This window comes from Microplitis mediator, chromosome 8 (assembly GCF_029852145.1).
Source record: "Microplitis mediator isolate UGA2020A chromosome 8, iyMicMedi2.1, whole genome shotgun sequence".
Lineage (NCBI taxonomy): Eukaryota > Metazoa > Arthropoda > Insecta > Hymenoptera > Braconidae > Microplitis > Microplitis mediator.
In genome coordinates this window covers 6,524,379-6,552,065 of record NC_079976.1, presented here as the reverse complement: position 1 = coordinate 6,552,065, position 27,687 = coordinate 6,524,379, and the positions used below count along the sequence as shown (strand labels likewise).

At 28.9% G+C, this 27,687-nt stretch overlaps 4 protein-coding genes across 10 annotated transcripts in view; 1 reads left to right on the top strand and 3 right to left on the bottom strand.

Moving 5' to 3' along the window:
- Nucleotides 1–1,056: 1,056 nt before the first annotated feature.
- Nucleotides 1,057–4,477, bottom strand: LOC130673276 (gastrulation defective protein 1 homolog). The gene is made up of 2 exons (XM_057478245.1): nt 4,331–4,477; nt 1,057–3,243 (listed from the first exon to the last, which is right to left on the bottom strand). The coding sequence occupies exon 2, from the start codon at nt 3,235–3,237 to the stop codon at nt 1,306–1,308; it is 1,932 nt and encodes a 643-aa protein (XP_057334228.1). The 5' UTR covers nt 3,238–3,243; nt 4,331–4,477; the 3' UTR covers nt 1,057–1,305.
- Nucleotides 4,478–5,809: 1,332 nt separating this feature from the next.
- Nucleotides 5,810–9,689, top strand: LOC130673544 (lipase 1-like). Its single transcript, XM_057478579.1, has 7 exons — nt 5,810–5,946; nt 6,025–6,205; nt 6,290–6,404; nt 7,917–8,160; nt 8,224–8,379; nt 8,454–8,681; nt 9,408–9,689. Exons 1-7 carry the CDS (start codon nt 5,860–5,862, stop codon nt 9,567–9,569), a joined length of 1,173 nt encoding a protein of 390 aa, XP_057334562.1. The 5' UTR covers nt 5,810–5,859; the 3' UTR covers nt 9,570–9,689.
- Nucleotides 9,669–10,793, bottom strand: LOC130673545 (poly [ADP-ribose] polymerase 1-like). The gene is made up of 2 exons (XM_057478581.1): nt 10,765–10,793; nt 9,669–10,671 (listed from the first exon to the last, which is right to left on the bottom strand). Exon 2 carries the CDS (start codon nt 10,638–10,640, stop codon nt 9,669–9,671), a length of 972 nt encoding a protein of 323 aa, XP_057334564.1. The 5' UTR covers nt 10,641–10,671; nt 10,765–10,793.
- A 2,494-nt stretch (nt 10,794–13,287) lies between these two features.
- Nucleotides 13,288–27,687, bottom strand: part of LOC130674055 (probable serine/threonine-protein kinase ndrD) — a 30,731-nt gene continuing 16,331 nt past the window's right edge. For 6 of the 7 annotated variants that reach the window (XM_057479344.1, XM_057479345.1, XM_057479347.1 and 3 more), the window contains 9 exons: nt 23,444–25,670; nt 21,944–22,147; nt 21,618–21,864; nt 19,907–20,461; nt 18,640–18,857; nt 17,071–17,273; nt 16,817–16,992; nt 15,935–16,099; nt 13,288–15,850 (listed from right to left, as the gene is read on the bottom strand). In XM_057479344.1, coding sequence (XP_057335327.1) covers nt 15,360–15,850; nt 15,935–16,099; nt 16,817–16,992; nt 17,071–17,273; nt 18,640–18,857; nt 19,907–20,461; nt 21,618–21,864; nt 21,944–22,147; nt 23,444–25,670 — 4,486 coding nt within the window. In that variant the 3' untranslated portion in view covers nt 13,288–15,359. The remainder of the gene's footprint in view (nt 15,851–15,934; nt 16,100–16,816; nt 16,993–17,070; nt 17,274–18,639; nt 18,858–19,906; nt 20,462–21,617; nt 21,865–21,943; nt 22,148–23,443; nt 25,671–27,687) is intronic. The other variant, XM_057479349.1, reaches the window with a different exon arrangement.

Here is a 27,687-nt window from a genome sequence, read left to right as displayed (position 1 = left end):
TTAAAAATGAAATTTTTTCAGACGTTTTAAGGATTACAAATTTTGAAAATAACATTTTTCTAAGTATATAGAAACTGTAACAAGCATTAATAATTGATATGTTACGAGTTACGAAGTTGTCTATATTTAAGAAAAAACGTTACTTTTAACATTCGTTATCCTTAAAATACCCGATTGATAAGATCGAAAAAAGTTTTTTTAAAATATCTTCATAAATACACATTTTATAAAAAAAATGAACATGGCCTTTTTTGTCAAGAATCTAATTTGCTACAAAATTGTTCCCATGGTTTTTTCCTTTAATCTGCATATTTCATGAGATATTTGAAAAAAACCGCGATTCATTGCAAATGAACTTTGATCGCCCTTCGGCACGTGTTCTTTATACTTAAAATGAAAAAACCAAATTCTCCACGTATTTTTTCATTAAAAAAAAGCTTTTTATGGGGCGTCTAAGAAAATTTAATTTTTAACGACCACCCTAATATAGATATACTAGCAATATAAATTTAAACCTGAATAAAAATAAGCCCGGTTTGAAAAACTGGCCCTTAATTATTCTATCGAATATATCTAATATCCGTAATATTAAGAGATGAGAATAAAAAAAATTTACTCCATGGAATGTCTATATGATAAAAAAAATTAAACGAATTTAATTTAGGGCCAGTTTTTCATACCGGACTTATTTTTAATCTGGGCTTAAGTTATTATTTCTGGTATATCTATATATTACTAATGTATACATAATTTAAATCTGGATAAAAATAAACCCGATTTGAAAAACCGGCCCTTAGTATCAATGAAAAGATCTTGACTTTAGTTTCTACCTTTTCATAGTTTCAGATGTTTCTATTCAATGTCTCAAGTTTTATGAATAACTATAAATATATCTATAAATTTTGCGCTAAAAAATCTTGATATGATTTTACAAAATTACTAAAGAAAATTTTTTCAAATTCAAATTTAAAAAATAAATGATTATTACATCTCCGATATTTTTTAGACCTGACACTAAAAATAAATATGTGACATATGTTTGTCACATTTATTTATTTTTATCCCTTACAACCCTTTAAAATATAATTATTTTTAGTCACAACTTAAGTGATTTAACATCAACTCGATAATTATTTTTTAATGACTTCTACAAACTCCATTTAAATTTATGTAAAAAAAAAAATTCAATATTCATTTCATTAATTTTTATTTTATTTACATTTATTATTAATAAATTAAAATTACAATTTTTTTACTTAAAATCTAATCCTTAAAATTTATAATTCAAAATATATTACAAAAAAATTAAGTTTTACTTTTTTTTTCCGGAGGTTCGTCATCATTTTCCCCATCAGCAAAAATAGTTTTCGGTTGTGTCTTTTTGTACGCAGGCGCAATCCAATAAGGATTTTCTTCAGCTTCTTTAGCATACTTCAAAATAGCTTCCCTTGGATCCTGATCATCTTCAATTCTCTTACTCAGTCCCAAATTTCTTATAACAAACGAACTCAGAGTACCTCCCGAAGAAGCGACACGTCCTCCCTGACCAGAAGTTATCGGCAAGTCAGGTCGTCTTGACTTGACCGGGTCCATCCTGTCTTTCTCCATCTGTTTCCTCACCGACTTGGGACGGTCTTGTCTAAAGAGCGGCAGAGCATGCGGGGTAATAATTTGCTGGGTCGACATCATTTCGATATGATTCTTCTTGTGTCTTGTCTTGACTACACACAATTTAGCTCCTCGCAAACTTTTCTTAGCATCGTAATATGTCTTGACAACTCCGTTACCACAACCAACAAATATCTGGTTCAGTTTTGGATGCCAAAGTGTTTTGATAACATGAGAATTAGTTACTTTTATTTCATTGACCAGCTGGAAATTTTTAGTGTCATAAAATAAAACCCGACCGTACGTCTGTCCCTTAGCCAAAGACTCTCCTGTTATAATCATCGAGTCATCGGGACTAAACATGCAGTCAGTGGTGTCGTATCGTGAAAATAAATTATCTGCCAGGTGAATTGGTTTCTTGAAAGCTCGCAAGTCCCAAAGTTTTAGTGTGTCATCGCAAGACCGTGTCGCTAAATTATTACCGATGTAAGAAAAACTAATGCTGGATATTTCCGATCCACTGGTATGGGCGTCGCGTAAAATTAATGAAGGATTTATAAAATTTTTACGATGATCCCACATCTGAATTGAGCCGTCGATGCATCCGCAGGCAACGACACTGCCCTCGCGACTGTAAGAACAAGTTGTGGGAATTGTTTTAACGCCGTTTGATGCACGGCATTTGATAAGATGTTTGTGTCCCCTTGGACGATACAGGATCCAAATGCGACAAGTGCTGTCTTGTGAACAAGTTAAATATTCTTCTTTGGTAAACGGATGCCAGGCACCGCAATTGAGACCCGCAGTGTGTCCTTTAGTGCGAGCCATGTCCGCGATATACTGATCCCCTTTTACAGTCTCGCATTTTTCGAAACCATCACGGTCGAGTACTTTCGCTTGGGCTGCTCCGGATACTACGAGTATCACGTCGCCGGTCATTGAATACTGGAGACATTTTATTGGATGATTCTCAAACGGCTGGAGAGTACGGAAGCTACGGAGAGACGAGTCCATGCCGGAAAAATCCCAAAAACTTACGTCGTAGTCCACGGATCCGGATGCCAGACGAGCTCCAGATGGATCTGCTGCTATTGCGGTGATCGCTTTCACCCCGTGAGTCATTGACACTTCGTGGGTACAAGGAATTTTGTCAATGATTGAAGAATCTTCGGACTCGGAGTCAGAACTGTAGTCTTCGGAGCCTGATGATTCAGTTGGGAGTTTTTTCACTGATGTTTGTGGAGGTTCTGGTGGAAGGGGTCCGATTACATCTTCGTCATCATCAGCTGACTCGGGGTCACTTGATTCAGGTGCAGGTAGAACCGGGTCCTCTTCTGGCTTAGGCTTCTTGGAGATTGTCTTGCTGATGTTCTCCATCATTTCTTTGACATCAAATGATTTAGCTTTTTTACCGAATCCGCTCATACCCATTACTTTTTTTAGTTGTTCACTTTCTTCTTCATCTTCTGCCCTAATTTCTTTCATTTCCGTTATCTTGGACTCTTGTTTACCAAAAACACCGAAACCTGATGATGATGCTGCTGATGATGATGATTCTTCTGGAGGAGCATCATCAGCTATTTTTTTACTCAGACTTATTTTTCCAAATGTTATTTTTTTACTCATCATTATTATCTGGAAAATATAAAATTGATAAATAAATTTCGTTGTTAAAATTATTATTATTATTATTAATAATATTCGGTCATTTTTTTTTATTTTTTTACTGTACCCTAAAAGATAATTTCTTATACACAACTAGGGATCTAGTTGCAATTTTAGACAAAATTTATAATAATAATTTAATATTTCGCTTAACTTATCAAGTTTTTCTCCAAATTTAAAAATAATTAAAAAAAAAATTTTTAATTTATGAATGGGAATTATGAAATACGAGAAATTAAATAAAATAATTAAGTAAATTTATAATACTGAAGTTAGCTGACGTCTAATAATTTTTGGATTTTTTTTCAAAACAATAAATTATAAAAAAAATATTTGAAAAAATTGCACCTACAGTTTTTTGAATTTCCAACATGTGCATATTTTTTTTTTTTTTTTTTCGCAATTGATTTGTTGAAAAAATCCAAAAATTGTTGACTGTCAGTTTCAGAATCGTGCAAATTTTTAAAGATCCTGAAGTTAGCAGACAGTTCAAAATTTTGAAATTTTTGTTTGAACGACTTAATTTAAAAAAAAAAATAAAAATAAAAATAAAAATATGCACATGTAAAAAATTTGATAGACTGTAGGTGCAATTTTTTCCAATATTTTTTTTTCAATATTTTATTGTTTTAAAAAAATCCAAAAATTATTGGACGTTGGCTAACTTCAGAATCATAATTTTTATAACTTACGTTTCGTGACATATGACTAAAAAAAAATTATTGTAATTATTTTTAACAATAATTTTAATTTATGTCATACAATTATTTTTTTTTCAATTACTAAATATATAATGATCCTGAAGTTAGCAGACAATTCAAAATTTTTGGATTTTTTTTTGAACAATTAAATTTGAAGATAAAAAAAAAATAAAAATATGCACATGTAGAAAATTTAAAAAACTACAGGTGCAATTTTTTAAAAAATTTTTTTTCTTCTGGTTTATCGTCTAAAAAAAAATCAAAAAATTATTAGACGTCTGCTAACTTCAGTTTCATAATATATATAGGTTATAAGTATAATAAATATTTATTGTTTATATACTACTTTTACTTACATTTGATAATTACAATTACTTGTATGTTATACGATATTATTATTGAAATAAAAAATGATTATTAATTAATTATCAATAATATTTATAATAACTTATTTATTTAATACATTTTCAGTATTTTTCATGTCACAAATGTTTGTTATTTTTTTTTTCTTGGTTAGAATTAATGTCATAACAAAAGTGCACATGCGCATTTCATTTATGGTAGCGCTCATGCGCAGACTACTTATCAACCACTTGACTAAGGCGCGGTAAAAGTTTGAATTTTTGAATTTCAATTGAATAGATAATTTATGTTAATTCACTGATATCTTTATCGTGACAACTTTTTCTTAAGTTTATAATTTAAAATTCATTTTCGAAACTTATTTGAAAAAACAAAAATATTTGTAAAAAAAATATTCAATTTTAATAGTAAATTAAGTGACAAGGGATGAAATAAAATAAATACAGGCTAGGGTGAAGTCCACCTGAGCCAAAAAAGAGGGCTAACATTACACCCGTTCGTGTATTTATTTTTCATCCTGTCACTCGTTCCCAGATAACTGAGATTTCTCAGCGAACGTTTGCTTTTCATTTTGCGGTCCAAAATACCAGCCGCAAATTTTGGGCAAATCAAATTTTCACAATCGCAATTATTATAATTAAGATAAATTTTATTTTCATTCAGATAAAAGCTGTCGATTATTTTCACTTTCAAATAGTATATTGTGTCACAAGGGCTGAAACAAAACAATTTCTGACCAGAGTAAAGTTGGCTGACATCACCCGCAGTCTGACATCGTGTTTTATCCTGAGTTACACACAATATTTTTCATGATTACCTGCATTGGAACTTAGTTTCATTGTCAGCAGCCAGTCAGAAATAAGTTAATTTAAGACCAATGGTGCAATCAACTATTAGCGTAAGCGTAAATTGTCATTTGCAATTTATAATTTAGCAGAAACTATAAATACTATTCATTATTCACACTAATTTTTATAAAACTTAATCACAAAGTAACAACTGTTATTTACGTAAATGAAATTAATCGTCTACTGAAATTACTTGTAAGCAAAAGGATGTAGAAACACTGAAACTAAGTTTTGATGCTGGTATTATGAAAATATAATTGACAAGTCTTAAATTTGTGACGAATTCATTACAGAATAAGCTAGTGAATTCTATTACTACAATGGGGTCATCAGTTTGCCATAAAATCAAAAAATAAAATTTCATATTCACCATGAAAATAAATTTTCTGATCCATTTTTATAAAAATTCGACTCGAGCCGTCAAATATCGTATGAAAAGTTTAATAAGGAACTTAATTATTTTTTTTTAGCATTTGGGCCTGCTAATATATATTTTTTTAAATTTATGTACTATGATTATAAGTTATTTTCCTTGTAGATAAGCTTAATGATCAATTACTTTTTGTTAATCAACTTAAAGTAATTAACATAACTCCCATTGCACCGGAGCATTTAACGAGTAAACTAGAATACCCAGTATTGTTTAAAGCGTTCACGTAATCAGTTAATTTAAAATGACATGCGTGTTTTTACATATTATTGCAATTTTAATAACGTCCGTCACCTACTCCACGAGCGATATTTTCGAGTCATGGCCAACAGTGATTGACTTTATTATTCTTACATAAATTTATGGTTTTAAATATTAACACATATATTTCTTATCTATTTATTTGTAGAATAAAATATTGGAACGTGACGGGTATAATGGAGAAACTCATAATATTACAACTGAAGATGGATTTATCCTGAGTGTTGACCGTATTCCGGGTAAATTAAATTCAATTCCGGTATTATTGATGCATGGGCTATTGTTAGACTCGACAATGTGGATTATTTTAGGGAAAAATAAGTCATTAGGTAATAAGTAATAAGTAATGAATAATTAGTAATTAATTATTTAATATATATTTTGCGTACTTAATTTATAAAATTATTGCTTAGCATATTTGTTAGCCGATCGAGGGTATGATGTTTGGATGGGAAATTCTAGAGGAAATACTCATGGGATGTCACACGTTAATTTGACAACGAATGATTATGAATTTTGGGATTTTAGGTAAAATAATATTTATTTTGTTTTTAAATATTAATCTATTAATTATCGTCATAGATGAAAACTATATATATTAGGGTTTCCATAATGGGGTGAAAAATTAACAACCCAGCAATCTCATCCCATAACTGACCCTTTTATGTACACTATCAAAACAATAGGCAAGATCAGTTGTCGTGGGATCAGTCGAAATAGAACTATGTGATTGTTACTTTCTATAGTGAACGAAGAAAACAAAATAGAAATTTTCCCTTTTTGGGTTTTTTCTAATGAAGGACATCATAAAGAAAGAAATTGTTTATATTGTGTGGGGTTATTCCCAACAGAAAAAATTTGAAAAACTTGTAATTATTTGTAAATTTTTAAAATCTGCGTGCTCAAAAAATATTTGGACCGAAAAAAGTATATTTCACTGAAAAAAGGTAATTTTTGTCCGACGATGTCTTGGGAGTAAACTAACCGATTTGCACGTACTTTACGACAACCAATGAGGCTTCTTCAGACTTAAATTTGATTCAATTTTGAAACAAATCGGTCGCGTGAATTTTGAATTATGCAAAAAAAACCACAAATAAACTTCTTTTTTATTTTTCGAATTATTTGGAAATTACTCTACCCATCGACTTTAAAATCTAATCAGCTTTAACTCTTGATGAGCCCTTTCTATTGCCGCCAAGTTTGTTCAAATCGGTTGATTTGTTCCAAAGATATCCTGAACAAAAATTAGTTTCCACACACACGGACGTCCATCCTGAAATAGTCAGAATAACAGCATCCTAGGATCTAAAAACGTCAAGATCCGATGACAACTCGATTTTTAAAAATTGGACCCAAACCAATAACTTCTCTTTTTTCAAAAATTTTCATTTTCATAACGGAAAGTTAAAAAAAGTTACAGGCGCCTGTTCCTTTTTTATTAGGTACTTTTCAGAGTTTTTTCTGCTACATGGAGAAAAAAATAAAAATTTTTCCAATCCTAGCTTAAAAAATTTCACCATGTTACCATAGAGATAATTCTTATGTTACATGGTAAAAATCAACCGGGATTATTTCGGCGAAATCTGTAAATTCAGTACACAGAAGCTGCCATCTTGTAAATGACACATCTATTAGAACCCTCTGTATATACTCAGCTTTTTTGGAGGGTATATTCGCCCTTAAACTGTAACTAGCACCGTCCTAAAACTCACTCACAATCGTACTAAAATGGTCCCAGTAAGAGAATACACCTCGGAAATTGTCCCCACCACCGGACATTTATGAACTGAGCATGCCCACAGAAAAGTGGGAGAACATTTAACACATAAAACATCCAGAGTGGGAGTAAAAACCGACGACACCCGAGGTGCATTCTCTTGTTGGGATGACAATACGCATGTCTCACAAGAGTAACCTATAATAAGACCTGCGTAGTACGATTGTGAGTAAATTCTACAACAGTAGCTATATAGGTTACTATGCTGGGCAGTATCCAAAGAAATGAAGTACGAACTACTAAGCACCTTGTACTTTTAGCTTTAATGAAATGGGTATTTATGATTTACCTGCAACGATTAATTATATTAAAAACATAACAAATGATACTGTGATTATTATTGGTCATTCACAAGGAACGATGATTAGTTTTATAATGGAATCTGAACGTCCAGAAATGGCTAAAAATGTAAAAGCGTTAATTTGCCTTGCGCCGGTTGCATTTTTGGAACACATCAATATAAGAGTAAGAATTATCGGCCCTTTCTTGACGATGTTCGGAAGAGTAAGTAATTTTTTTAACAAATTATTGTAACAAAATAAATTTAATGATAATTATATTTTTTAGCTTTACCGTAAATTAGGAATTTTTAATTCTTTTGGAGTTCAAAGTCCACTATATAAATTTATGAACTCACTTGGATGTAAACTGTCAAAAATTCAAATGGCTTTTTGTCGTAATATATATTTTACCATTCTCGCAGCTGATAATCAGTTTAATAATGTAATTATAACTAATTAGCAACATTCATAATTGTTATTCAGATAATAACTAATTATTTTTATTTATTTTTTCAGAGTATTTTTCCACTAGTTTTATCACATTTCCCAGCAGGAACATCATCTAAAAATTTATTTCATTTTACACAAGGAATAACATCAAAACGTTTTGCTAAATATGATTACGGTAAAAATAAAAATTTGGAAATTTATAATTCGCCAAAATCACCAGAGTATAATTTATCGAGAGTTACTTCTCCAGTTGCTTTAATATATTCTGACGCTGATTTTGCTACAGATCAAAAGGTAAATACATAGCATTGCCTTGATGAATCTGAATTACGGTATTTTACGGCAAAAGTGCAGTATTTTTACCGCTTTTTTGCGGCAAGCCTATAGTATTTTACCATAAAGTGAAGTATTACGCTGTAAGATTGTAAAAATAAAAAAGTATATGGTACTTACGGTAAAAATTCCGGAAATTACGGTAAATTGCCGCAAAACCGTAAATTACCGCACGCCTTAATAAATTGCCACAAATAACCATAACATGCCGAAAATTACGGTAAAAAATGCGGTAAATTACTGTGATTTTCCGTAATTCAGATTCGCCAGAGCGGCTATTAATATCCTGATTAAAATCTTTGATCAAAATCAATCGAAGCCCGAGGGCGCTTCGAACGCCTTCTCATTGACCAATTGAATCCGATCAGAATTTTTAATCACAGGGAAAGATTGGAACCCGACTGGTCACTGTTCTGTACCCGACTCAGTACGGTGCTGGAAAAAAATGCTCGATTGTGGTGCAGCACCACACTGATTACTGTGCGGGACCTGACTAAGTGATATAGGCACACGACTCAATCAGGTTCCACACAGTAATTAGTATGGCGCTGCACCACAATCGAGCATTTTTTTCCAGCACCGTACTGAGTCGGATGCAGAACAGTAACCATTTGGGTTCCAATCTTTCCGTACAGGATTATTGAATACTTTTCGTAAAATTTATCGTTGATAATTATTTTCTACCAGGATGTAGAAGCTCTATCTAAATTATTGCCAAATATAGCCGACAAATATAAAGTGAAATATCCGGATTTTACCCACATGGACTTTATATGGGCCAAAGACGCTAAGAAATTAGTTTATGATCACGTTATCGAACTTGTTAAAAAATTCAGTGATAAGGATTAACTGAAAAAACAAATTTATATATTTATATTATATAATATGAAATAATAATTTATTAACAAAAGCAATTACTTTTAATTTTGAGTCATAATATTGTCTTTATTACCGCGTGCAGTATTCGAATTTAACCGTTACAATATAGCGAATTTTAATTCGATCAAAATTATAAACAAAAAATTCATCATGACGTAAATCTGTCCTATTAAAATTTTCAACAAGCGGCCCACAAGGAACTTTAACATCACGGTCTATTTTTTCAACAATATTATTATCCGGCGATAAAAATCCTCTTCTTAAAATTGAATTTTTACCAACAATCAATTTCCGGTTATCGTTATCAGTTTGGTGGCATTCCATTACATTGCCTAGGGCAACTTCACACAATAACAAGATACCATTTTTATTTTTACCATAAGTACCGCAATTGTTAGCAGCCTTGGACACAATATTTGTGAATTTAATCCCGTTATCTAAATCAGAACTGCGGCCATTTGATCCTGAGTTATTCCAGCCTTTAGACAAAATGGCTGCGATATTATGAACTTCGGTTCCATACCAAAGTAATATTTTATTATCATAATTTTTCAGGTGTTTGTTATCGTCATCTTGTTTTTGTACAGAAAATATATTGTTCACTTTGATAGTATAGTGATCGTGGAATCGCGAATGAGAATTTTTGATATAGCTGATAATTATTTTAAATATGTCAGTATTGACGCTGATGGCTTCGATAGCTGAGTGTAATTTATTGTAACAAATGTCTAGTAAATTTTCAGTTTGACTGTACATTCTATGCACAAAGTTGCATTTATCAGTACTTGAGTCAAATAACTCTTGGATCATTTCGTACATTACGTTAAAAATTTCTTCATTGGTGAGGTGCAATGACGAGCGATGTTTGTAGTGAAATGCGTAAAATTGCTTATGGCCACGATATTTATTTAATTTTTTATCAAAAAGTTTTTTATTTTTGCTATCCAGTTCGTAATTTTTCATAATCTCTTTCAGCATTTTAATGTCAAATATTAATTTTATTAAATTTTGAACGGGCAATGAAAGCGTAGATTTCACCATTTTAAGTAAAAGTTACTTTGATTTTTTTTATCTGTTCATAAAATAAATAAATCATGATTAGAGAAGTGAAAATATAATTTTTTTAATTTTACCTTTAGACGGAATTAATAATTTTTTTACTTACATGGAAAATATTCTTTTGAATTTGAAATTTAGAAACGTTAATGGGCACACTTAAATAACGATTTGAATACTTGTTGGTATCACAGCTTAATTGTAACTAGAGTATGAAATTTATATAAAGAAAAGGAAACGTTAATAGACTTGGAGTAGGAAAAAAAATAAATGCGCCCCGAGGCGAAAGATAAAAACTTTTGTATCAGAAATTGTTATTTATTTTTTTATGGGCGAAATGGACAGGCTTATATATTAATTTATTATTTATATTTTGATCGAGGCTGTAGTTTTGCCAGGATCTTGCGCAGTAAATTTAAATATTTACAAAATAAATTATTAGGAATTAGAGAAAACTAAAAATCGTAGGTCAAAATAAAATGGCGGCAGAATATGATCGCAAAATGTTTAAAAAATTAAAAAAAAACACGCAGGTGTTTAAACAAACCTTGGTGGGGAAATAATATGCAGAAGGGTGTCCTAATACACTTGGAGATTTAATTTAAATTGTTCCAAGTGTATTGCAGCTAAAAAAACGTCACTTAACTGCTATTTCCCACCAGACGATGCCAGATGATTTTGCTCAGGAACTTGGAAGATATCAGCATCAGCAATTCGCAACACTTTACACTAGCACTAAATACTCAACACTTAACGACATCACAGACACTTTGCACAATTTTAATTTTACAACCACTGGACATTTTAATTAATCAATTCCTATGAGCAATAAATTTTATGGATAATTCCGCGAGTTAACTGAAATACTGTGTTTCAATTTAAACGTAAAGAAGGATCTGGACTATTACTGCCATTGTCGATGATACTGACTGCCGCTTGTGGACCGTCAGTTGCTACAAAGCAATCGAGTTAGCGATTCATTCTCTCACCCCCTTTAGCGAAAATTCGAACATTGAATGGAGCAACGCGCAGTAGCGCCATCTTAGCGCGAAATTTAAAAATTGAAATTTAATAATTTCATTAAAATTTATTTGTGTCAATAATTATATTAATTAGACTAACAAGTATACTCGAAATTTTTTATTTTCTTTTATAATTTATTAATTATTCTTATTACTTGCGTGGTAAATTTAGATATTCGAAAAATAACTTATTAGAAATGAGAGCGAAATTGAAAATCGTTAATCCAAATAAAATGGCGGCAGAATATGATAGAAATATTTCGAAATGTACCCTAAATAAATGATGAAAATAAAAATTTTTGAATATATTTTTTAGTCTGATTAACATACTTATTGACACAAATAAATTTCAATGAAATTATTAAATTTCAATTTTGAAATATCGCGCCAAGATGGCGCTACTGCGCGTTGCTCTATTCAACGTTCAAATTTTTGCTAAAGTGGGGGTGGGAGAATGAATCGCAAACTCGATTGTTTTGTAGCAACTGACGGTCCACTAGCGGCAGCCAGTATCCTTGACAATGGCAGTAGTAGTCCAGATCCTTCTCTACGTTTGAATTGAAACAGTATTTCAGTTAATTCGTGGAATTATCCATAAAACTTATTGCTCATAGTCATTGTTTAATTAAAATGTCCAGTGTTTGTAAAATTTAAATTGTGCAAAGTGTCTGTGGTGTCGTTAAGTGTTGAGTGTTCAGTGCTAGTGTAAAGTGTTGCGAATTGCTGATGTTGATATCTTCCAAGTTCCTGAGCAAAATCATCTGGCATCGTCTGGTGGGAAATAGCAGTTAAGTGACGTTTTTTAGCTGTAATACACTTGGAGCAATTTAAATTAAATCTCCAAGTGTATTAGGACACCCTTCTGCATATTATTTCCCCACTAAGGTTTGTTTCAACACCTGCGTGTTTTTTTTTTTCAATTTTTTAAACATTTGCGATCATATTCTGCCGCCAATTTATTTTGACCTACGATTTTTGGTTTTTTCCAATTTCCAATAATTTATCCTTCAAATATTTAAAAACAAAAATTTACTGAGACAAAAATTAATAATCTAACCTGGAACCTTACAATAAATATGATACCTATAAATAATATATATTACTAATAATTAATTTAAATTAAATAACCAAACATCGAAGTCTTTTTTCTTTAACTTTTTATTTAATTAACATTAAGTAAACATGAATAACAATAAATGATTAATGATTAATGATCATGATTTAATGACAATATCAATTAATAATCAATAATAATAATAATTAATAAAACAAGTATAATATAATAATTACAATAATCAATAAAAAAAAATTACATTATTTGTTAAACTTAATAATAAAAATTTATTTTCTTAATAATTATTTTTAAGATCACTCACTCATTCATAATTAATTATTATTATTTCTATACAATTGCACAATTATTTACAACAACGGACGTTTAGTTTTGTTATTAACAATTTTTTAAGCTTTACAATAATTTATAAATTATTAATACAATTTAAAAAAAATTAATTATCATTCAATAATTTAAAATAATATCAATCATAAATGCCAAAACTTTTTTTTCATTTTTTTTATCATATATATATGTATATATATATATATATATATTTTGTCTTGTTCTCATTTAATTATTTAAGTCTTCGAAATACGTTTCCTAAACATCGATTCTACTTTACGATTTTTTATTTTTTTTTCTATGATTAAAATTTTATTTATTTATTAGTTTATTATACACAATTTTTTATTTCAAGTGATAGTGAGCGTTTAATACTCTAGTCGTTTTATTTTTATTTTAATACACTAGTCACATGACTATTCGCGCTTGATAATTTTTTTTACTCAATTTGATATTTTTATTTTATTTTAATTTTTTTTTATTCATACAAAGACAGAAAATTTAACTGCCATTTTATTTATTGTAACTCATTATTATTTTTTTTTTTTTTATATTGGCACAGATTTATTTTTTATATAATTCTGGACGATTTTCTTATGATTGTTTATGTTTTTGTTTATGTTTTCGTTTAAATATGTTTTGTTTTTGTGATACTCGGTTTTATATATATTTTAAATTCATTCAACAAAAAAAATATAAAAGGGAAAGGCGGCAAAATGAAGCGCAAAAAAATTTAAGAGTATTTTTTTTTCTAATTAAACTTTTTTTTAGAAAAAGTATTTGAGAATATGGACCAGTTATAAAAAATTTGTAATGTGGAGTAAAATGGGCTAATGTAAAAGTTAGCAACGTTATGAAATGTCATATTTGTATAGAAAAATCCTGATTATAGAAATCGATTTAAAGGGATTCAAAAAAAAATTTTTTTAATACTTTTAAATAATTTCAAATACTTTGAATCCCTAAAGTTTTGAAGAATCGAAATCGTACGAATCGTTTTTAATCACTTGTCTCTAACGAATTTGAAACGATTAAAAAGAATATAAAAAAACAAATACTTTCAAATTACTTTTAATTGCTAAATAATAATTTAATTTCGGGTTCATCGGGAGATTTAAAATGATTTAAAAGAATTCAAATTTTTGAACATCTTCGAATCTTTTTTTTTTTCTAATATCTTTCCGAGGTGATTTAAAAGTATTCGAATTTGGAAATTTCAAATCTTTTCAAATACTTTTTAATACCGTATAAGGATCTAATTCGATACGAAAAAATTTGAAATTTTTGAATCGCTTCTAATCGCTTTTTTTAATCAGGGAAAGATGATACCGGAAGTTAAATGAAATAATAAAGTGTCAAAATTGGGTCTGTTATGTTAAATATTAATTTTTGTTAAAAAATAATTGAACTAATTCAGACTCAAGTGGTTTTAAAAATTTTAATTAAATTATTGAAACAAAAAATTTTTTGAACTGATGAAATTAAAAAATTTTTTTTTTCAAATTCATGGGGCCCAATTTACCTCGAGTCTATTTTGCCCGGGTCCCATTTTACCTGCAGGACCCATTTAACCTCGAGGCCTAGTTTACCTCATCTAGCTTACGACAGGGGCCCAATTCATCTTTAAGGCCCATTTTACCTCAGGTACCCATTTTGCCCCCATTCCCTTATTTGTTATTTTTAATAAAAAATTGTTGACAGAAATAAAAGATTTTCAAATAATATATATTATCTATCTATATATATTTATATATATATATTTTTTAAATTTATATTTATATATGGTTTTATTTTGATAATTTCTTTTGGATTTTTTTTATTGTAAAAAATTATTTGAAATATTAAATATCTGTTTTTAAAATTTTAAAATTTAGAATTCTTCTTTTTATGTTTTTGATATTTTAAATTTAAAAAAAAATTTTTTTTAAATTAATGACTACTTAATCCATAAAATTAAATTTCTAATTAATAGCAATTATTTTTATTTTTTAAAATACTTTCTTATAAAAAAAAAAAGTAATATTTAATTAAGTAAAAATGCCGTTGAAAAAAATAAAATTAGTTGTAATAATTAAAAAAATTTTTTAAATTTTAATCTCTAAAATAAAATAATCCCTAATTATTTTTTGTTTCTAAAAAAATTTGGCATTAAGCAGCAGCTATCAATAAAATAAAAAGTTAATATATACTATTGTTAGTAATATAATATTTGTGAATAATTAAAATAATAATGAATTACTTAATTAATTATTTAACATTATTATAATTAATATCAATCGTGTATCACTGAACCCAGGTAGCCGGTACCCACTGAGGTTCTCTTTCCAATGAATTTATTTCGGTTAATAATTGATTGTAAGCACGATCGGTATCATTGTTAATAATAATCATATCAAATAAATGTCCATATTTGTCTTCCATATCGCGTGCCTTTTCAATAATATCTTTAAGTTCATCTTCTTTGTAATTTTCGTTATTTTTAATCCGCTTTTGTCGTAATTTTTCTAAGCTAGGTGGCGCGACAAACACTACGTACGGTTTTAAATCCGAATTACGTAATATTTTTAAACTTTGTGGATGTAAATTTAATACACATATTTTACCAGAATTAACAACACTACGTATTGCTTCAATAGATGTACCATAATATGCTTTTTCATATTCCCCATGTTCGACAAATTTACGGCCGACAATATCAGTTTCAAATTGTTGCCGTGTTATGAAATGATAATCTTGACCATCAACTTCTGAACCCTTCCGTGGTCTACTTGTATCTATTTGTTTTAATAATTAATTAATCAATTAGTTTATTAATAGTGTAATTAATTAATTGATTGATTTATTTATTTATTACTTACGGGGTATAGCAGCAGCAAAACGTTCGCTGTCTTGCATAAGACGTTGCCTTAGTTCATGGCGCCCAATATTTGGCGGTCCGATAAGTACTATTGGCCTTTTATGACTTGCGCGTGGGTAATAAAGAGCTACTTCTTCGTAAGTTAGCACTTCTTCGCTATCATAATCTATAAATTTATATTAAATTATTATTAATCTTATAAATTTTAATTAAACAATCTAGAGTAAAAGCAGTATAAACTCTAGATGAGAGCTAAAATAATTATATGCAGTGATGAAGTAATTACATAAAACAGTAGACAAGTAAAATTTTTTAATAAATTTTTTTGGGAGAATTTGAATTTATTATTTTTATCACTTTTGATTAGTGATAAATAATTTAAATTTCGTGAATAATTCAAATTTCGTGAATAATTCAAATATTTCAAATTTTTAAAAACTTTTCATATCCACAGAAAAAAATGATTTCTTGATGCAAAATATTTTTGTTCACGCCAAGAAATTTTTTGAATTATGAATTGAAAACAAAAATTTCCTGAGGCAAGAAAAAATTTATTGAGCCAAGAAATTTTTTCTAGTTCTAAAAAAATTTTTGTTTTCATTTCATAATGAAAAACATTTCATGTGCCAAAAAATCCTTGTTTTTTTGGATAAAAAAAAATTACAATATGCCCAAAAAGATGAACATTTATTGAACTTTTTGAAATGATACTGAAGTAAGCCGACGTCTAATAATTTTTCGACTTTTTTTTAAGCGATAAATTATGAAAAAAAAAATATTTGAAAAAATTGCACTTATAGTTTTTTAAATTTTCTACATGTGCATATTTTTAGTTTTTGTTTTTTTGTAATTTATTTGTTGAAAAAAAAAAAATAATAATTACCATCAATTGTCGTCGTTGAATAACTAGGATAACCATCATCATTTATACTCCCGCCAAACTTTGCCCTCTTTTTCTTTTTCTTTGGGTTTTTACGTGTACACAACAACGTACTTGATTTTTTAGACCCACGCAATGTCGTTTTCCCCCCAGTAATCGTTTGTTTCATCGATTCACGCCTTAAAAAAAAAAAAAAAAAAAAACAGTTAAAATCAAACCACAATTTATTTAATATTAAAATAATAAATAAGACTTACTGATGCTGAAACGCTTTGCTAGGTATCAAGCCTGCTAAAGTTTGATCTTCCTCTCCTTCACGATAAGCTTGCCACCAATTAGAATCATCTTGCGATATTACATGCAACACATCGCCTTTTTGAAAACTTATACCCAATTCACGACATGGTATATAAGGATCTTCTTCTGGATCATAGTCAAAGTGTGCTCTTACATGATGTATCTATTCAATAATAAAAAAAAACAAAAGTAAATGAATAAACTCATAAATAAATTTGAAATGTCCCTGATTAAAAACTCCGATTGAACCTCAATCAGATTCAATTGGTCAATCGAAAGTGCCTACGCAGATAAGATTACGACTGGACCCAATATAGAAAAATTTCGATCGAAGTCAATCAGAAAATAATATTTATATTTGATCTTTCATCAAATTAATAATTTTCAATCTGAGTTTTTTATTTACACTGTAAAAAATCGGGAGTGAATCCGGATTTATTTCAATTCGCATTCACTCAGGTCCAGAGTTTTGATACTTAAATAAATTTATATTTAATAGAAACAGCTGTTAATTAGAAACATAATTATTTCAATAAATAATTCTTTCAGATATTAATAATTAAACTTAAAATATCATGTTTTTAATTTATGAAATGTTTTAGTAACTCACTAAATTACACTGTAAAAAATTTCGGTGTAAAAATGGACTTGGAGAACTTTACACGGCCGTGTAGTGTAAAATAACGGTGTGAAATTCTCTCAGTGTAATTTTGACACTGTGTAATCTACTTTTTTTACACTATTCCGTGTTACGTGTTATAATTTTAATTAATGAGCAACAAATAATGTTGAATATTTTAACTACTTGATCAATAACTATATTAATTTTATTTAGATATTAAATACCTAGTATTTTAAACATTTCAATATTTTTATGATTATTTTACTTAACGCAAAATTATGATAAACTACACACTTACACGATTGACGGTGTAAAAATTTTTACACCACACCGGGTCTAAAAAATTTTTTACAGTGTATAATTTCATGTATATAATACATAGTGAAAATATTAAATTATTTAATAGTTATAGTGACATAGTTTTCATGGGAATATTTTATAGTTCGGTACAATATACGAAAAGTTATCTCTGGTATAGTTGACGTAAATCATACAACAGTTTGTGACTCAGTGAAATTATATTTGCGAAAATTTTATTATCAGCTGTTCATAATTTTTAAAAATCATTTCGCGTGAATATATGGACAGGGAGCTCGTAATTATTTACGTGCTCAATATAGATGTCAAAATATCATAGACCTAAGCTCACTATGTATTAGTAATGTTTTTTATAATTAATATTTTCCGAAACTCCCCTTCGGAGTGAAATTCACTCCGAAGAAATTCAATAAATAAGAAATCATCCACTCCACGATAACTTCCATCCGGAGTGAATTTCACTCCGAAGGGGAGTGAATAAATAAAAATTCATCCAATCCGCATTCACACCGTAAATTTTTTACAGTGTAGAGATGTAGATAAGGAATAAATAATATTTTTAAAACTAATAAATAAATTATAAATTTACCAAATTATTATCTTCGTGTGACGTATCAACGTTATTACGACTAATCGTTGATGAAGCTGGTAATACTATAAATGTTAAACTGCCTTGCATGCTGGCTAATATGTCGCATACTTCATTAACACTTTTTCCTCGCATTTCAACTCCATTAACTTCAAGTACTTCGTCCCCTTCATTAAATAATCCTGATTTATCTGCAGCACCACCACGTACAACTCGACCTAATTAACATTCAAAGAACATCATAAATATTTATTAATTAATTAATATTAGAGCAGCAATGCCCAGTCAGAATTAAAAAAATCTTGAAAATAATTTAAATTTAACCCTTTCTCTTTTTTACTAAGAATTTATAAAAATATTAATTTTAATATTACGATATTTTTGTTAACAAAAAATCACATTAGCTTTTTAATTGCAAAAATATTTTCTGGAATTTTAAAAAACAAACATTCTAAATAGTTTTTTTAAAATTAAGGTAAAAGTCCCTATACCCGCTTACTTTTCATTGGAGTGAGATTAAATTACTCAATATAAATTAATAAATAAAATGAAAAACAATTTTTTTTTTTTTTTTAGTTATTTTTTGAAGTTTCGAGTATTAGAATAAAATTTAAATTTGAAGAATAATGTTGATAATTAATTATTCTTAATTTTTTAAATAAGGTCCTTGAGTGTACCCATAGTCACTCACTAAAAGTTGTGATGTACCATTACTCGATCAACACATGGCCCTATAGTCGCTCAAAGACCATATCAATTAAACTATGATAAGTTTATTGATTTGGACAAATAATTTATAAATTATACTACTTTATTCTTTCATAATAAAAATTTTCATGAATTTTAAAAATGTACTTAATAATATATAGTTATAACAATTCTTAAAAAATTTGACGTAACCTAAATTTAATCTAACGAATGAACGTAAAAGTAAAAATGCCCGGCTAAGCGCGATTTTGAAAACAGTCATTTAATTTAAATTTATAATCTATTATAACATAATTTGATGCATCATATTTTAATATATGTAGATTCACAAATAATTATTTATCAATAATAATATTTTTAGTTGTAATTTTTTTTTATAACAATTATAAAAAATCGCCTTAAACAGTTAAAGTGAGCGACTAATGGTACTGAGCGGGTATAGGGGCTTTTACCTTAAAGCAAAAAAAAAAAAAAATTAGTCTATTTGAATTCGCGTTTTATTCAATCAGACCATTTTACCTCGCGTAATAATTATCGATTAGGCGTAAAAAAAAATTACCAATGATGACAGCATCTCCTTCATTACGTACAGTAGCACCAAGTGGTTCATTAGTTTTTTCAATTTTAATTATTTTAATATTATCTGTGTTACGTAACGAATCGCGTAAGCTTGAATGACGACTCAATGATTGTTCACTAGCTGATGACGACAATGGACCATCTTTTAATTGTATTCCATCGCAATATGAAATAATGGTGTCGTGTGCAAATAATAATCCTTCCATTTCATAACTCGTTAATAAACCAGTTAATTCTTCGATTATCGCAATCGTCTCGGGTGATTTAACTGTTTGTGTTGTTTGACATTCTTCAAATAATTCAATACAGTCACGTGCTAAATTTGATGCGTCATCAATATATGGTTTTTGTAATTTCCCAGTACGTAATTTTGTTTTTACAAAATTATGAGTTGCAAGGGCAGTTGCAAAACGTCGCTGATGTACTAATGAACGGAATGCTTCTAATTCAGCTTCTACACCTGGTCCTAAGGCACCTGATAGATTCCTTAATTGTAATTGTAATCTTTCCAGTGTTGCCACAACTTCTCCATACGCTGAAAATTTATTTAGATTTTATAATTAGGAATTTTTTTCGCACCAACAAAAAGACAACAAAATACATTTAGTTTTTTGGGATTTTTTTAATGAAAATTGAAATATTTGTTGATTATTAAATTTTTTTATTCAAGTTCATACTTTCGCGAATAAAATGAGCTGTAATGAAGTTATTTTTGATGACAGGCAGTAAATGATATAATTTATTAAATTTTTAAAATACCAAAAAAATTCTGAATTTTCGAGTTTTGAAGAGAACTCAGTATTTAAGGATTTTTTCCATGAAAACGAAGTTATCGGTCAATGATTAAATTTTTTCATAAAAGTTGATACTTTTACGAGTAAAATGAGCTACGACAAAGTCAATTTTGATGCAAGGATGTAGATTAAAAAAATAATTTAAGATCTGAAGGATTAAAACGGCTTAATTTTTGATAAAAAAAAAGAAGACTTTGTTTTTAGGATTTTTTTTATGAAAGTGAGACTTTTTGTTTGTGGTTATATTTTTATATAAAAGAGGATAGTTTTACGAGTAAAATGAGCTATAACAAAGTTAATTTTGGTCAGGGTAAGCGGATTAAAAAAATTATTCAAGATTCAGAGTATTAGAGGGGATTGAAAAGTTTTAAACAAAGGACTTCAATTTTTCATGATTTTTTTTACTGAAAGGATTAAATTAGTTAAAGATTATAAATCTGCGTGAAAGTAGATACTTTCACGGGTAAAATAAGCTGCCATGAACGTATTTTTAGGTACAGGAAGAGAATTAAATAGATTATTGATTTCGAGGAATTAATAGGATTGAATTTTTCGATAATGCAAATCAGCTTAGTTTTGAAGGATTTTTTTAATGAAAATGAAATTATTAGTGCGTAATAATAATTTGATGTTAAAGTAGATACTTTAGCGAATAAAATGAGCTATAACAAAGTTATTTTTGATGTCACGAACCTTATTATAAAAATTGTTTTACACAAAATCGGTAGCAAATTTAGAAAAATTCTAAATAGTTACGATTTTTTTCTAGAAGATCAATTTATTTTTAAAAAATAGCTCTTCCACATTTATTTTGGCATAATAATTTAAAAGATGGGTCACAATTTCTTTATTCAAGCCTTGACAAAGTTAAAAAAAATCTTAAATAAAATAACTTACATAAAATTTTTGGATCCTCTGGTAATTCTTCAGCAACTTTTGGACTAGCTCGCCCTGAAGTTTGCTCCTTTTCTTTTCGTAAATTACTTGTCGTAGTTGTAATCTCGTCTTGCGTATAAGCTGGATTTTCCTGTCCGGCAAGTTGTTTCGCATGACTCTCAAGTGCATGAAGTTTTTGTGAACCCCGTAACGATTGATTAAGAAATTCGCGTTTTTCTTCATGATCTTTTCGCAGTCTCAATTGTTCCTTAAATTTAAATAAATGTTAACTCAATAGTCCATTAAACAATCGCTCATTTAATTACAAGAAAAAATAAAAAAATTACCTGATATTTTTTGATCGAATGTAATTGCTGTGGTGTCGGCTGTGATACTATGGAAGATTCTATTCCCGTATTACTACTAGTATTGTCATTATTAATATCATTAATATTATTATTTCGCGTTGATAAACGTAGATTATCTTTCGGCGGACGAGCTGGTGCACGTTTTTGATCTCTCGGTGGTAATAATGGCTTAACTCCATTACCCTTCAAAAATATGAATCAGAACAAAACGACTTGTTTATTAATCAGTTAAGACAATTGATAATTCGGTTAAGACGACTGCTATCTTCGAAATTATGAAATCAATTTTTATTTAGTCAATTTTGCAAAAATAATTTCACACTTCAAGCGCGAAGTACAGAGTGTAATCTATTCTTAATTAATTAATAACAAGCAATCCACAGTCACTACTTAACAATTTACTTTCAGATATTTTCATTAATTCGCAAACCAATCGATTTCAAAAATTGTGTTAATTACAGGATTTAAAAAAAAATCTACACGACCAAATTCTTTTTGTAAGTCGTCGATACATTTTTGTTCCTAAAATATATCAACTACGATGAAAAATACAACAAACTGATTAAATTTCGTGGGTTTACCACAAGGCTGTTGCCTTTTATTGATACGAATAAAATCCAGTATCTAATCTCAGAGTTTTTTAAAATTTTTATGCCCGTAATTTTATAGAATCATTAATTATTATCATAGAGACATGGCGTAGACTGAATTTTTATTATTCTCTCTTAATAATGTAGATATTAGATGTATATTCAGTGATAGAATAATTAAAGTATTAATTTATTTATTTAAAGAAGATAAATACGATCGTCTTTTTTCGCGCCTAATTTAAATGTATTGCGAATAATATAAATAACTTCGTTTTACTCAATACTTAGCAATGAAAAAGAGTTTGAAGTATGGAAAGGCCAAATTCGAGTTAAGACCTTTCTAACGATACCATTTTTAATAATATTAACTTATTTTATCATATAGATATGGCGGGAAAAAAATTTTCTTTATTCTCTTAATAATATAGATTAAAACTGATACATTTTTAAATGAAATAATTGGTTTGCAAATTTAATCTAATAAATTTTGTAATTATCGTCAATTTCCGGTTATAAAATTTTTACGACGACGTCAGAAATTATTAACAATTTTTTTCAATAATTTAAGAATACTCAAGATTTTTCGAATAATTCGAAATTTTGATTAATTTCAAAACTTAGGAATAATTCGAAAGTTCAAATCATTCGATTCGATTTGATATGAACAACGTATGTAAATATATAAAAAAAAAATTAATAATAATAAATATTAATTTTTTTTCGAATTATTTTTGCAATAATAAAAAATTGGTTTCATTTATTAATGCAGTCTTCCCCATAAAATCAATCAATAAATCAAAGCTTCCAATACCTTACATGCAAATCCCATCACCAGATTTCCAATTAGTAATTAAAAAAAAAAAAAAAAAATTAATCCATCCCAAATTACCTTGTGATCTTGATGACTATCTACTGCTTCTACATCCCGTTGTGTATCATCATTTACACTTATAATATTATTACTATCAAAATCATTATCAACAGTATTACAATAACCGTGTGGTGATTTAAGCATTAAACAAGCGTCATTTGTGTTTACATTTAACGAGTGATTATTATTAATATTATTATCATTATTACTTGTCAATGATAGTGAAGAATATGAAGAAGAAGCAGTAGAAGCGTAAGAGGGAAGCGATAAGGATTCATATGCATTAAATAATGCCGTATTTTCAGCATTATCTAAATAAATATTTACTTTTGAATCATTGTTATCATCAATAATATCATCATTATCAACAAATGATTTGATATTATTTTTTTTATTATCACTATTTTCATTACGAAAACTATAAAGTCGTGAAAATGATAATCCAACACATGAATCATCATCATCAATCATCAGAGAATAATTTATTGATTGATTATGATTGTCATCAATCGATGACAATTTATAAGAAATAGGTAAATTTTTTTTACGATTTTTATTAAATAATTTGTTAGGAAGTGTGTTAGATAATAAATATAGTGGACGTGGTGGTGTTAAAAGCGTACCCGGGTGCATTAGACGCTTTAATCTTACCTTATGTCCATCATCATTATCATCCAATCCACCAATACTTTCATTTGATTTCGTCCTATCATTCATTAATAATTTATTATTATTAACAATATTAACATTATTACTATTATTATTACTATTATCACCATTTTTAATATCTTTACGGCCATCAATTTTATTAGGCGGTGGATAAATAGGATGGCTTTTAGTAACCGGTATAAAATCTGGAGGACAATCAACAGCAACTTCACGATAGCTTCGTAGTGAGCTTTTATGATTATTGTCATTTCTTAATGTTGAGTATCCATTAATTGTCGGTACTTGGGGTGGTAATGGCGCTGGCGTTGGTAATAATGGTAAATTATTTTTTTTAATTGGTTTTTTAATACTGGTACGAGTTACAAAACCAGTCAAATCTGCTGCAAGTAAATCATCTGTTGATTTAGCTCCTATTAGATCAACATCAAAGCTAGACGTATTTTTAGGCTTCTTTTTTTTCCCCAATGATTTTTCTGGTTTCCCAATAGGAATTATCTCACAGTTTTTCCCGTTGTCACCGATAATACGGAGATCTAAGACCTCGTCTGAACGGATCAGGAGACCTTGATGTAGATCGTGGTGAAGATCCAATCCGTAAGCGGGATTGTCAAATGAAGTTGTGTCACGTGTCATTCCGTAGATACTTAGATCTGGAATAGTGCGACAGGGGGAACCTAGATCAATTCGTCTCGCGTCATAGAGAGGTGACTCTTTGCCAGGAATTATAAGACTGGTATCCAAAGCGGTCGTTGAATCAGAACGTCCTGATGAAGATCGCGGACTCGCAGAATCGTCGCTGCAGGTCTTCAACATGGTGGGATAGTCTTCTTTAGCGAACGGATAATCGTCGTCGATGTCGACGTTTGATTCCTTTATTTTGAGATGGTGAAGGTGATTGCTGGTCGGACTGTCTATTTCGTCGAATATCGATAGGATTGGAGACTTTGTTGTTGAATCGTTACTTGAGTCGTTATCGGAATTTTTGTCGATGGTTATTTCAATTATACGTTGAGTCAAGTTTGACAGGTCATCAACTTGATCAGAACTGTCTAAGTTAAGATTTGATAAATTGTGATTATTTGAACGCGGGTTATTATGGTGGTGATTATTTTTGTGATTATGCTGATGGGATGAATCGTTTTTAATGTTTAGGGTTAGCTCGCGTAATTCACAAAGCGGTGATAAGTCAACTTTATTAACACTAGCGCTATTAAGACGTTGGTTGTTGTTGTTGTTGTTGTTGTTATTGATGTTGTTGATGTTGTAGTTTGTTGGTGGATATACTGATACTGAAGAGTCGGTTATTGGTAGTGGTGGTGGTGGGGGTGGTGGTAATGTTGATGGTAAGATTACCTTATTGTTAGCGTATGCTTGTTGAAGTAGGGTGTCGGGTACGTCGACTGGTAACTCGCGGTGGTGACCCGGGGTTACCCCCGGGACCCACATCTCATCTGGATTAACGTTTGGGTTACGTGAATCTTTTGATTCACGTAATGAAGGGGAGTTATTGTTGTCCTGCAGCTGGGTCTGCTGCAGGTGGATGTCAGTAACGCCACTTCCGCTACGTCTACGAGACCTGAAACAATTATATTATTTATTTTTTTTTAAGTGTCACTTGTTGGTACTCTTTTGAGAGGAAATTTTATAATTAACATTAAAATTTGTTTATTTTGAAGAAATTTTTTTTTTTGAAAATATTGATTTTTGGAGTTTGCAAAATGAAATTTAAAATATGGCATGTGGGTACTCTTTTTAGAGAAGATTTCATATTCAATTTAACCAACAGGTTATTTTCCACTTAAAATTAGTTTTGTGAAAAATTAAAATTTTTATGGGGATTAAATTTAAAGTATAACTTGTTGGTATTCGTTTGAAAGCTATTACTCGCATTAATCTTAAAATAATTTATGATTTTAAATTTACATCAGGTGATTTAATTTTAATGAAGATAGGCGGAGTTAAAATTCATTACTCAGTGTCATTTTTAATAAACTTTAACTCAATAATTAATGTGATCTAGAGCATAAAATAAATCCGTTACGAAATATTTCAATTTACAATAAATAATTTTAAAAAACCAGTCGTCTATTTTTCAAAATTCTTTTGTGTTTTTTTATTTAGTCCACAGTATATCGATTAACACATGTAAATGAACACGCATATAATATATATAGATAGATGTTTTTGTATTGCGATGAACAAAGAAATTAAACAAAAGCAACCTGAGGACAATACCCAGCAATGAGCAATAATACACCGTGCCTGTACCACCAATGCGGTTACGCGCCAACCGTTGATCAAATAACTTGCATTCAACAATTTTTAAATTTTTTATTATCCTCTAAACACGCATACCAACTTTATTTAATCTCCAACCGTCATTTTTATTCATCTGAAAATAGTTGTGATTTTTTAATTCTTTTCTGTTGGAATGAAAAAAAATTCCAATAAAAACTTTTTTCTCTCAGTTTTTTTTTTTTTTTTTTTTTTTCAAGGTGTGTGTTATGATAATTTACGCACACTAATGTATGTAATCATTAAACACTATTGGTCGTTAAAGTATCATCAAAGTTTCTCTTTTCTTTATCATCATTGGAATTAGCAATAACTTAATGAGGAAAAATGTTTTTACACATCGTTGAGTCACCAAAGCAACTGAGACGATTTCTAAAGAAAAAATAGCTTTAGATATTTTTTTCTATTTATTTTAAAGGGACATTACTCATTGAACATTAGGGTAATAATTGTAATGATAATAGTAAGGTCATTTTTTAAATTTTGAAGGAAAATATTTTAAAATAAATACGAGATAAGTGAAATGAGGAAAGAGGGTAAAATGGGTTTTTGGAATAAAATGGCCCATAATGTCAATATATAAATTATTAATATGAATAATTTTTTTCAAAACAAATTAACACTTGCACTGACTTTTAAAAAATGGATTGTATTTTTTCATGTAAAAAAATAATTTTTTAAATTCAGAGTGACCTCTAAGAATAACATTTTGCAATTTATGTAGACTTTCGATAAGTATAGATATATTTTTATGACACGAATTCAAATAAAAAATACAATAAATTTTTATTGTCACCCTGACACTTTAGATATTTAAATATTTTTAAAAGCCAATAAAAATTATTTTATTGACAGTTTGACTTTGAATTCAAAATGCAAACATAATTTTCATAGATATATGTATAAATATAATATACATATATATGAGTTTTCAATGATTGTCCGTGACGAAACGAATGAAAAATAACAGAAGTCCACGAAAGTTTTTTTTCCATACGAAAATTAAAAAAAAAAATAAATCAGTCAATTTGGTCATAATTTTTTTGTCTAATCAATTCAGCTACTAGTTTAAGTTCATACATATATTTGTAAAATCATTACCACACCTTGAAAATAAAAAAAACTAATCTTTTAAAGAATGACGATCCCTTTAGACTTTTAATTTTTCAATAAATATTAACGATATCTATATATGTATATATGTAATCCTCCAAATGGATATATGTATCTGATTATATGATGAATATCTAAGGATTAAAATCAAAGGAAAAAATCTATGTGTGTATATATATATATAT

Coding starts and splice junctions, on each gene's coding strand:
- LOC130673544 (XM_057478579.1), top strand. CDS start 5,860: ATGACATGCGTGTTTTTACATATTATTGCAATTTTAATAACGTCCGTC. Junction 6,405..7,916: donor TATGAATTTTGGGATTTTAG/GTAAAATAATAT, acceptor TTGTACTTTTAG/CTTTAATGAAATGGGTATTT. Junction 8,380..8,453: donor CTGATAATCAGTTTAATAAT/GTAATTATAACT, acceptor TTATTTTTTCAG/AGTATTTTTCCACTAGTTTT.
- LOC130673545 (XM_057478581.1), bottom strand. CDS start 10,640: ATGGTGAAATCTACGCTTTCATTGCCCGTTCAAAATTTAATAAAATTA.
- LOC130673276 (XM_057478245.1), bottom strand. CDS start 3,237: ATGATGAGTAAAAAAATAACATTTGGAAAAATAAGTCTGAGTAAAAAA.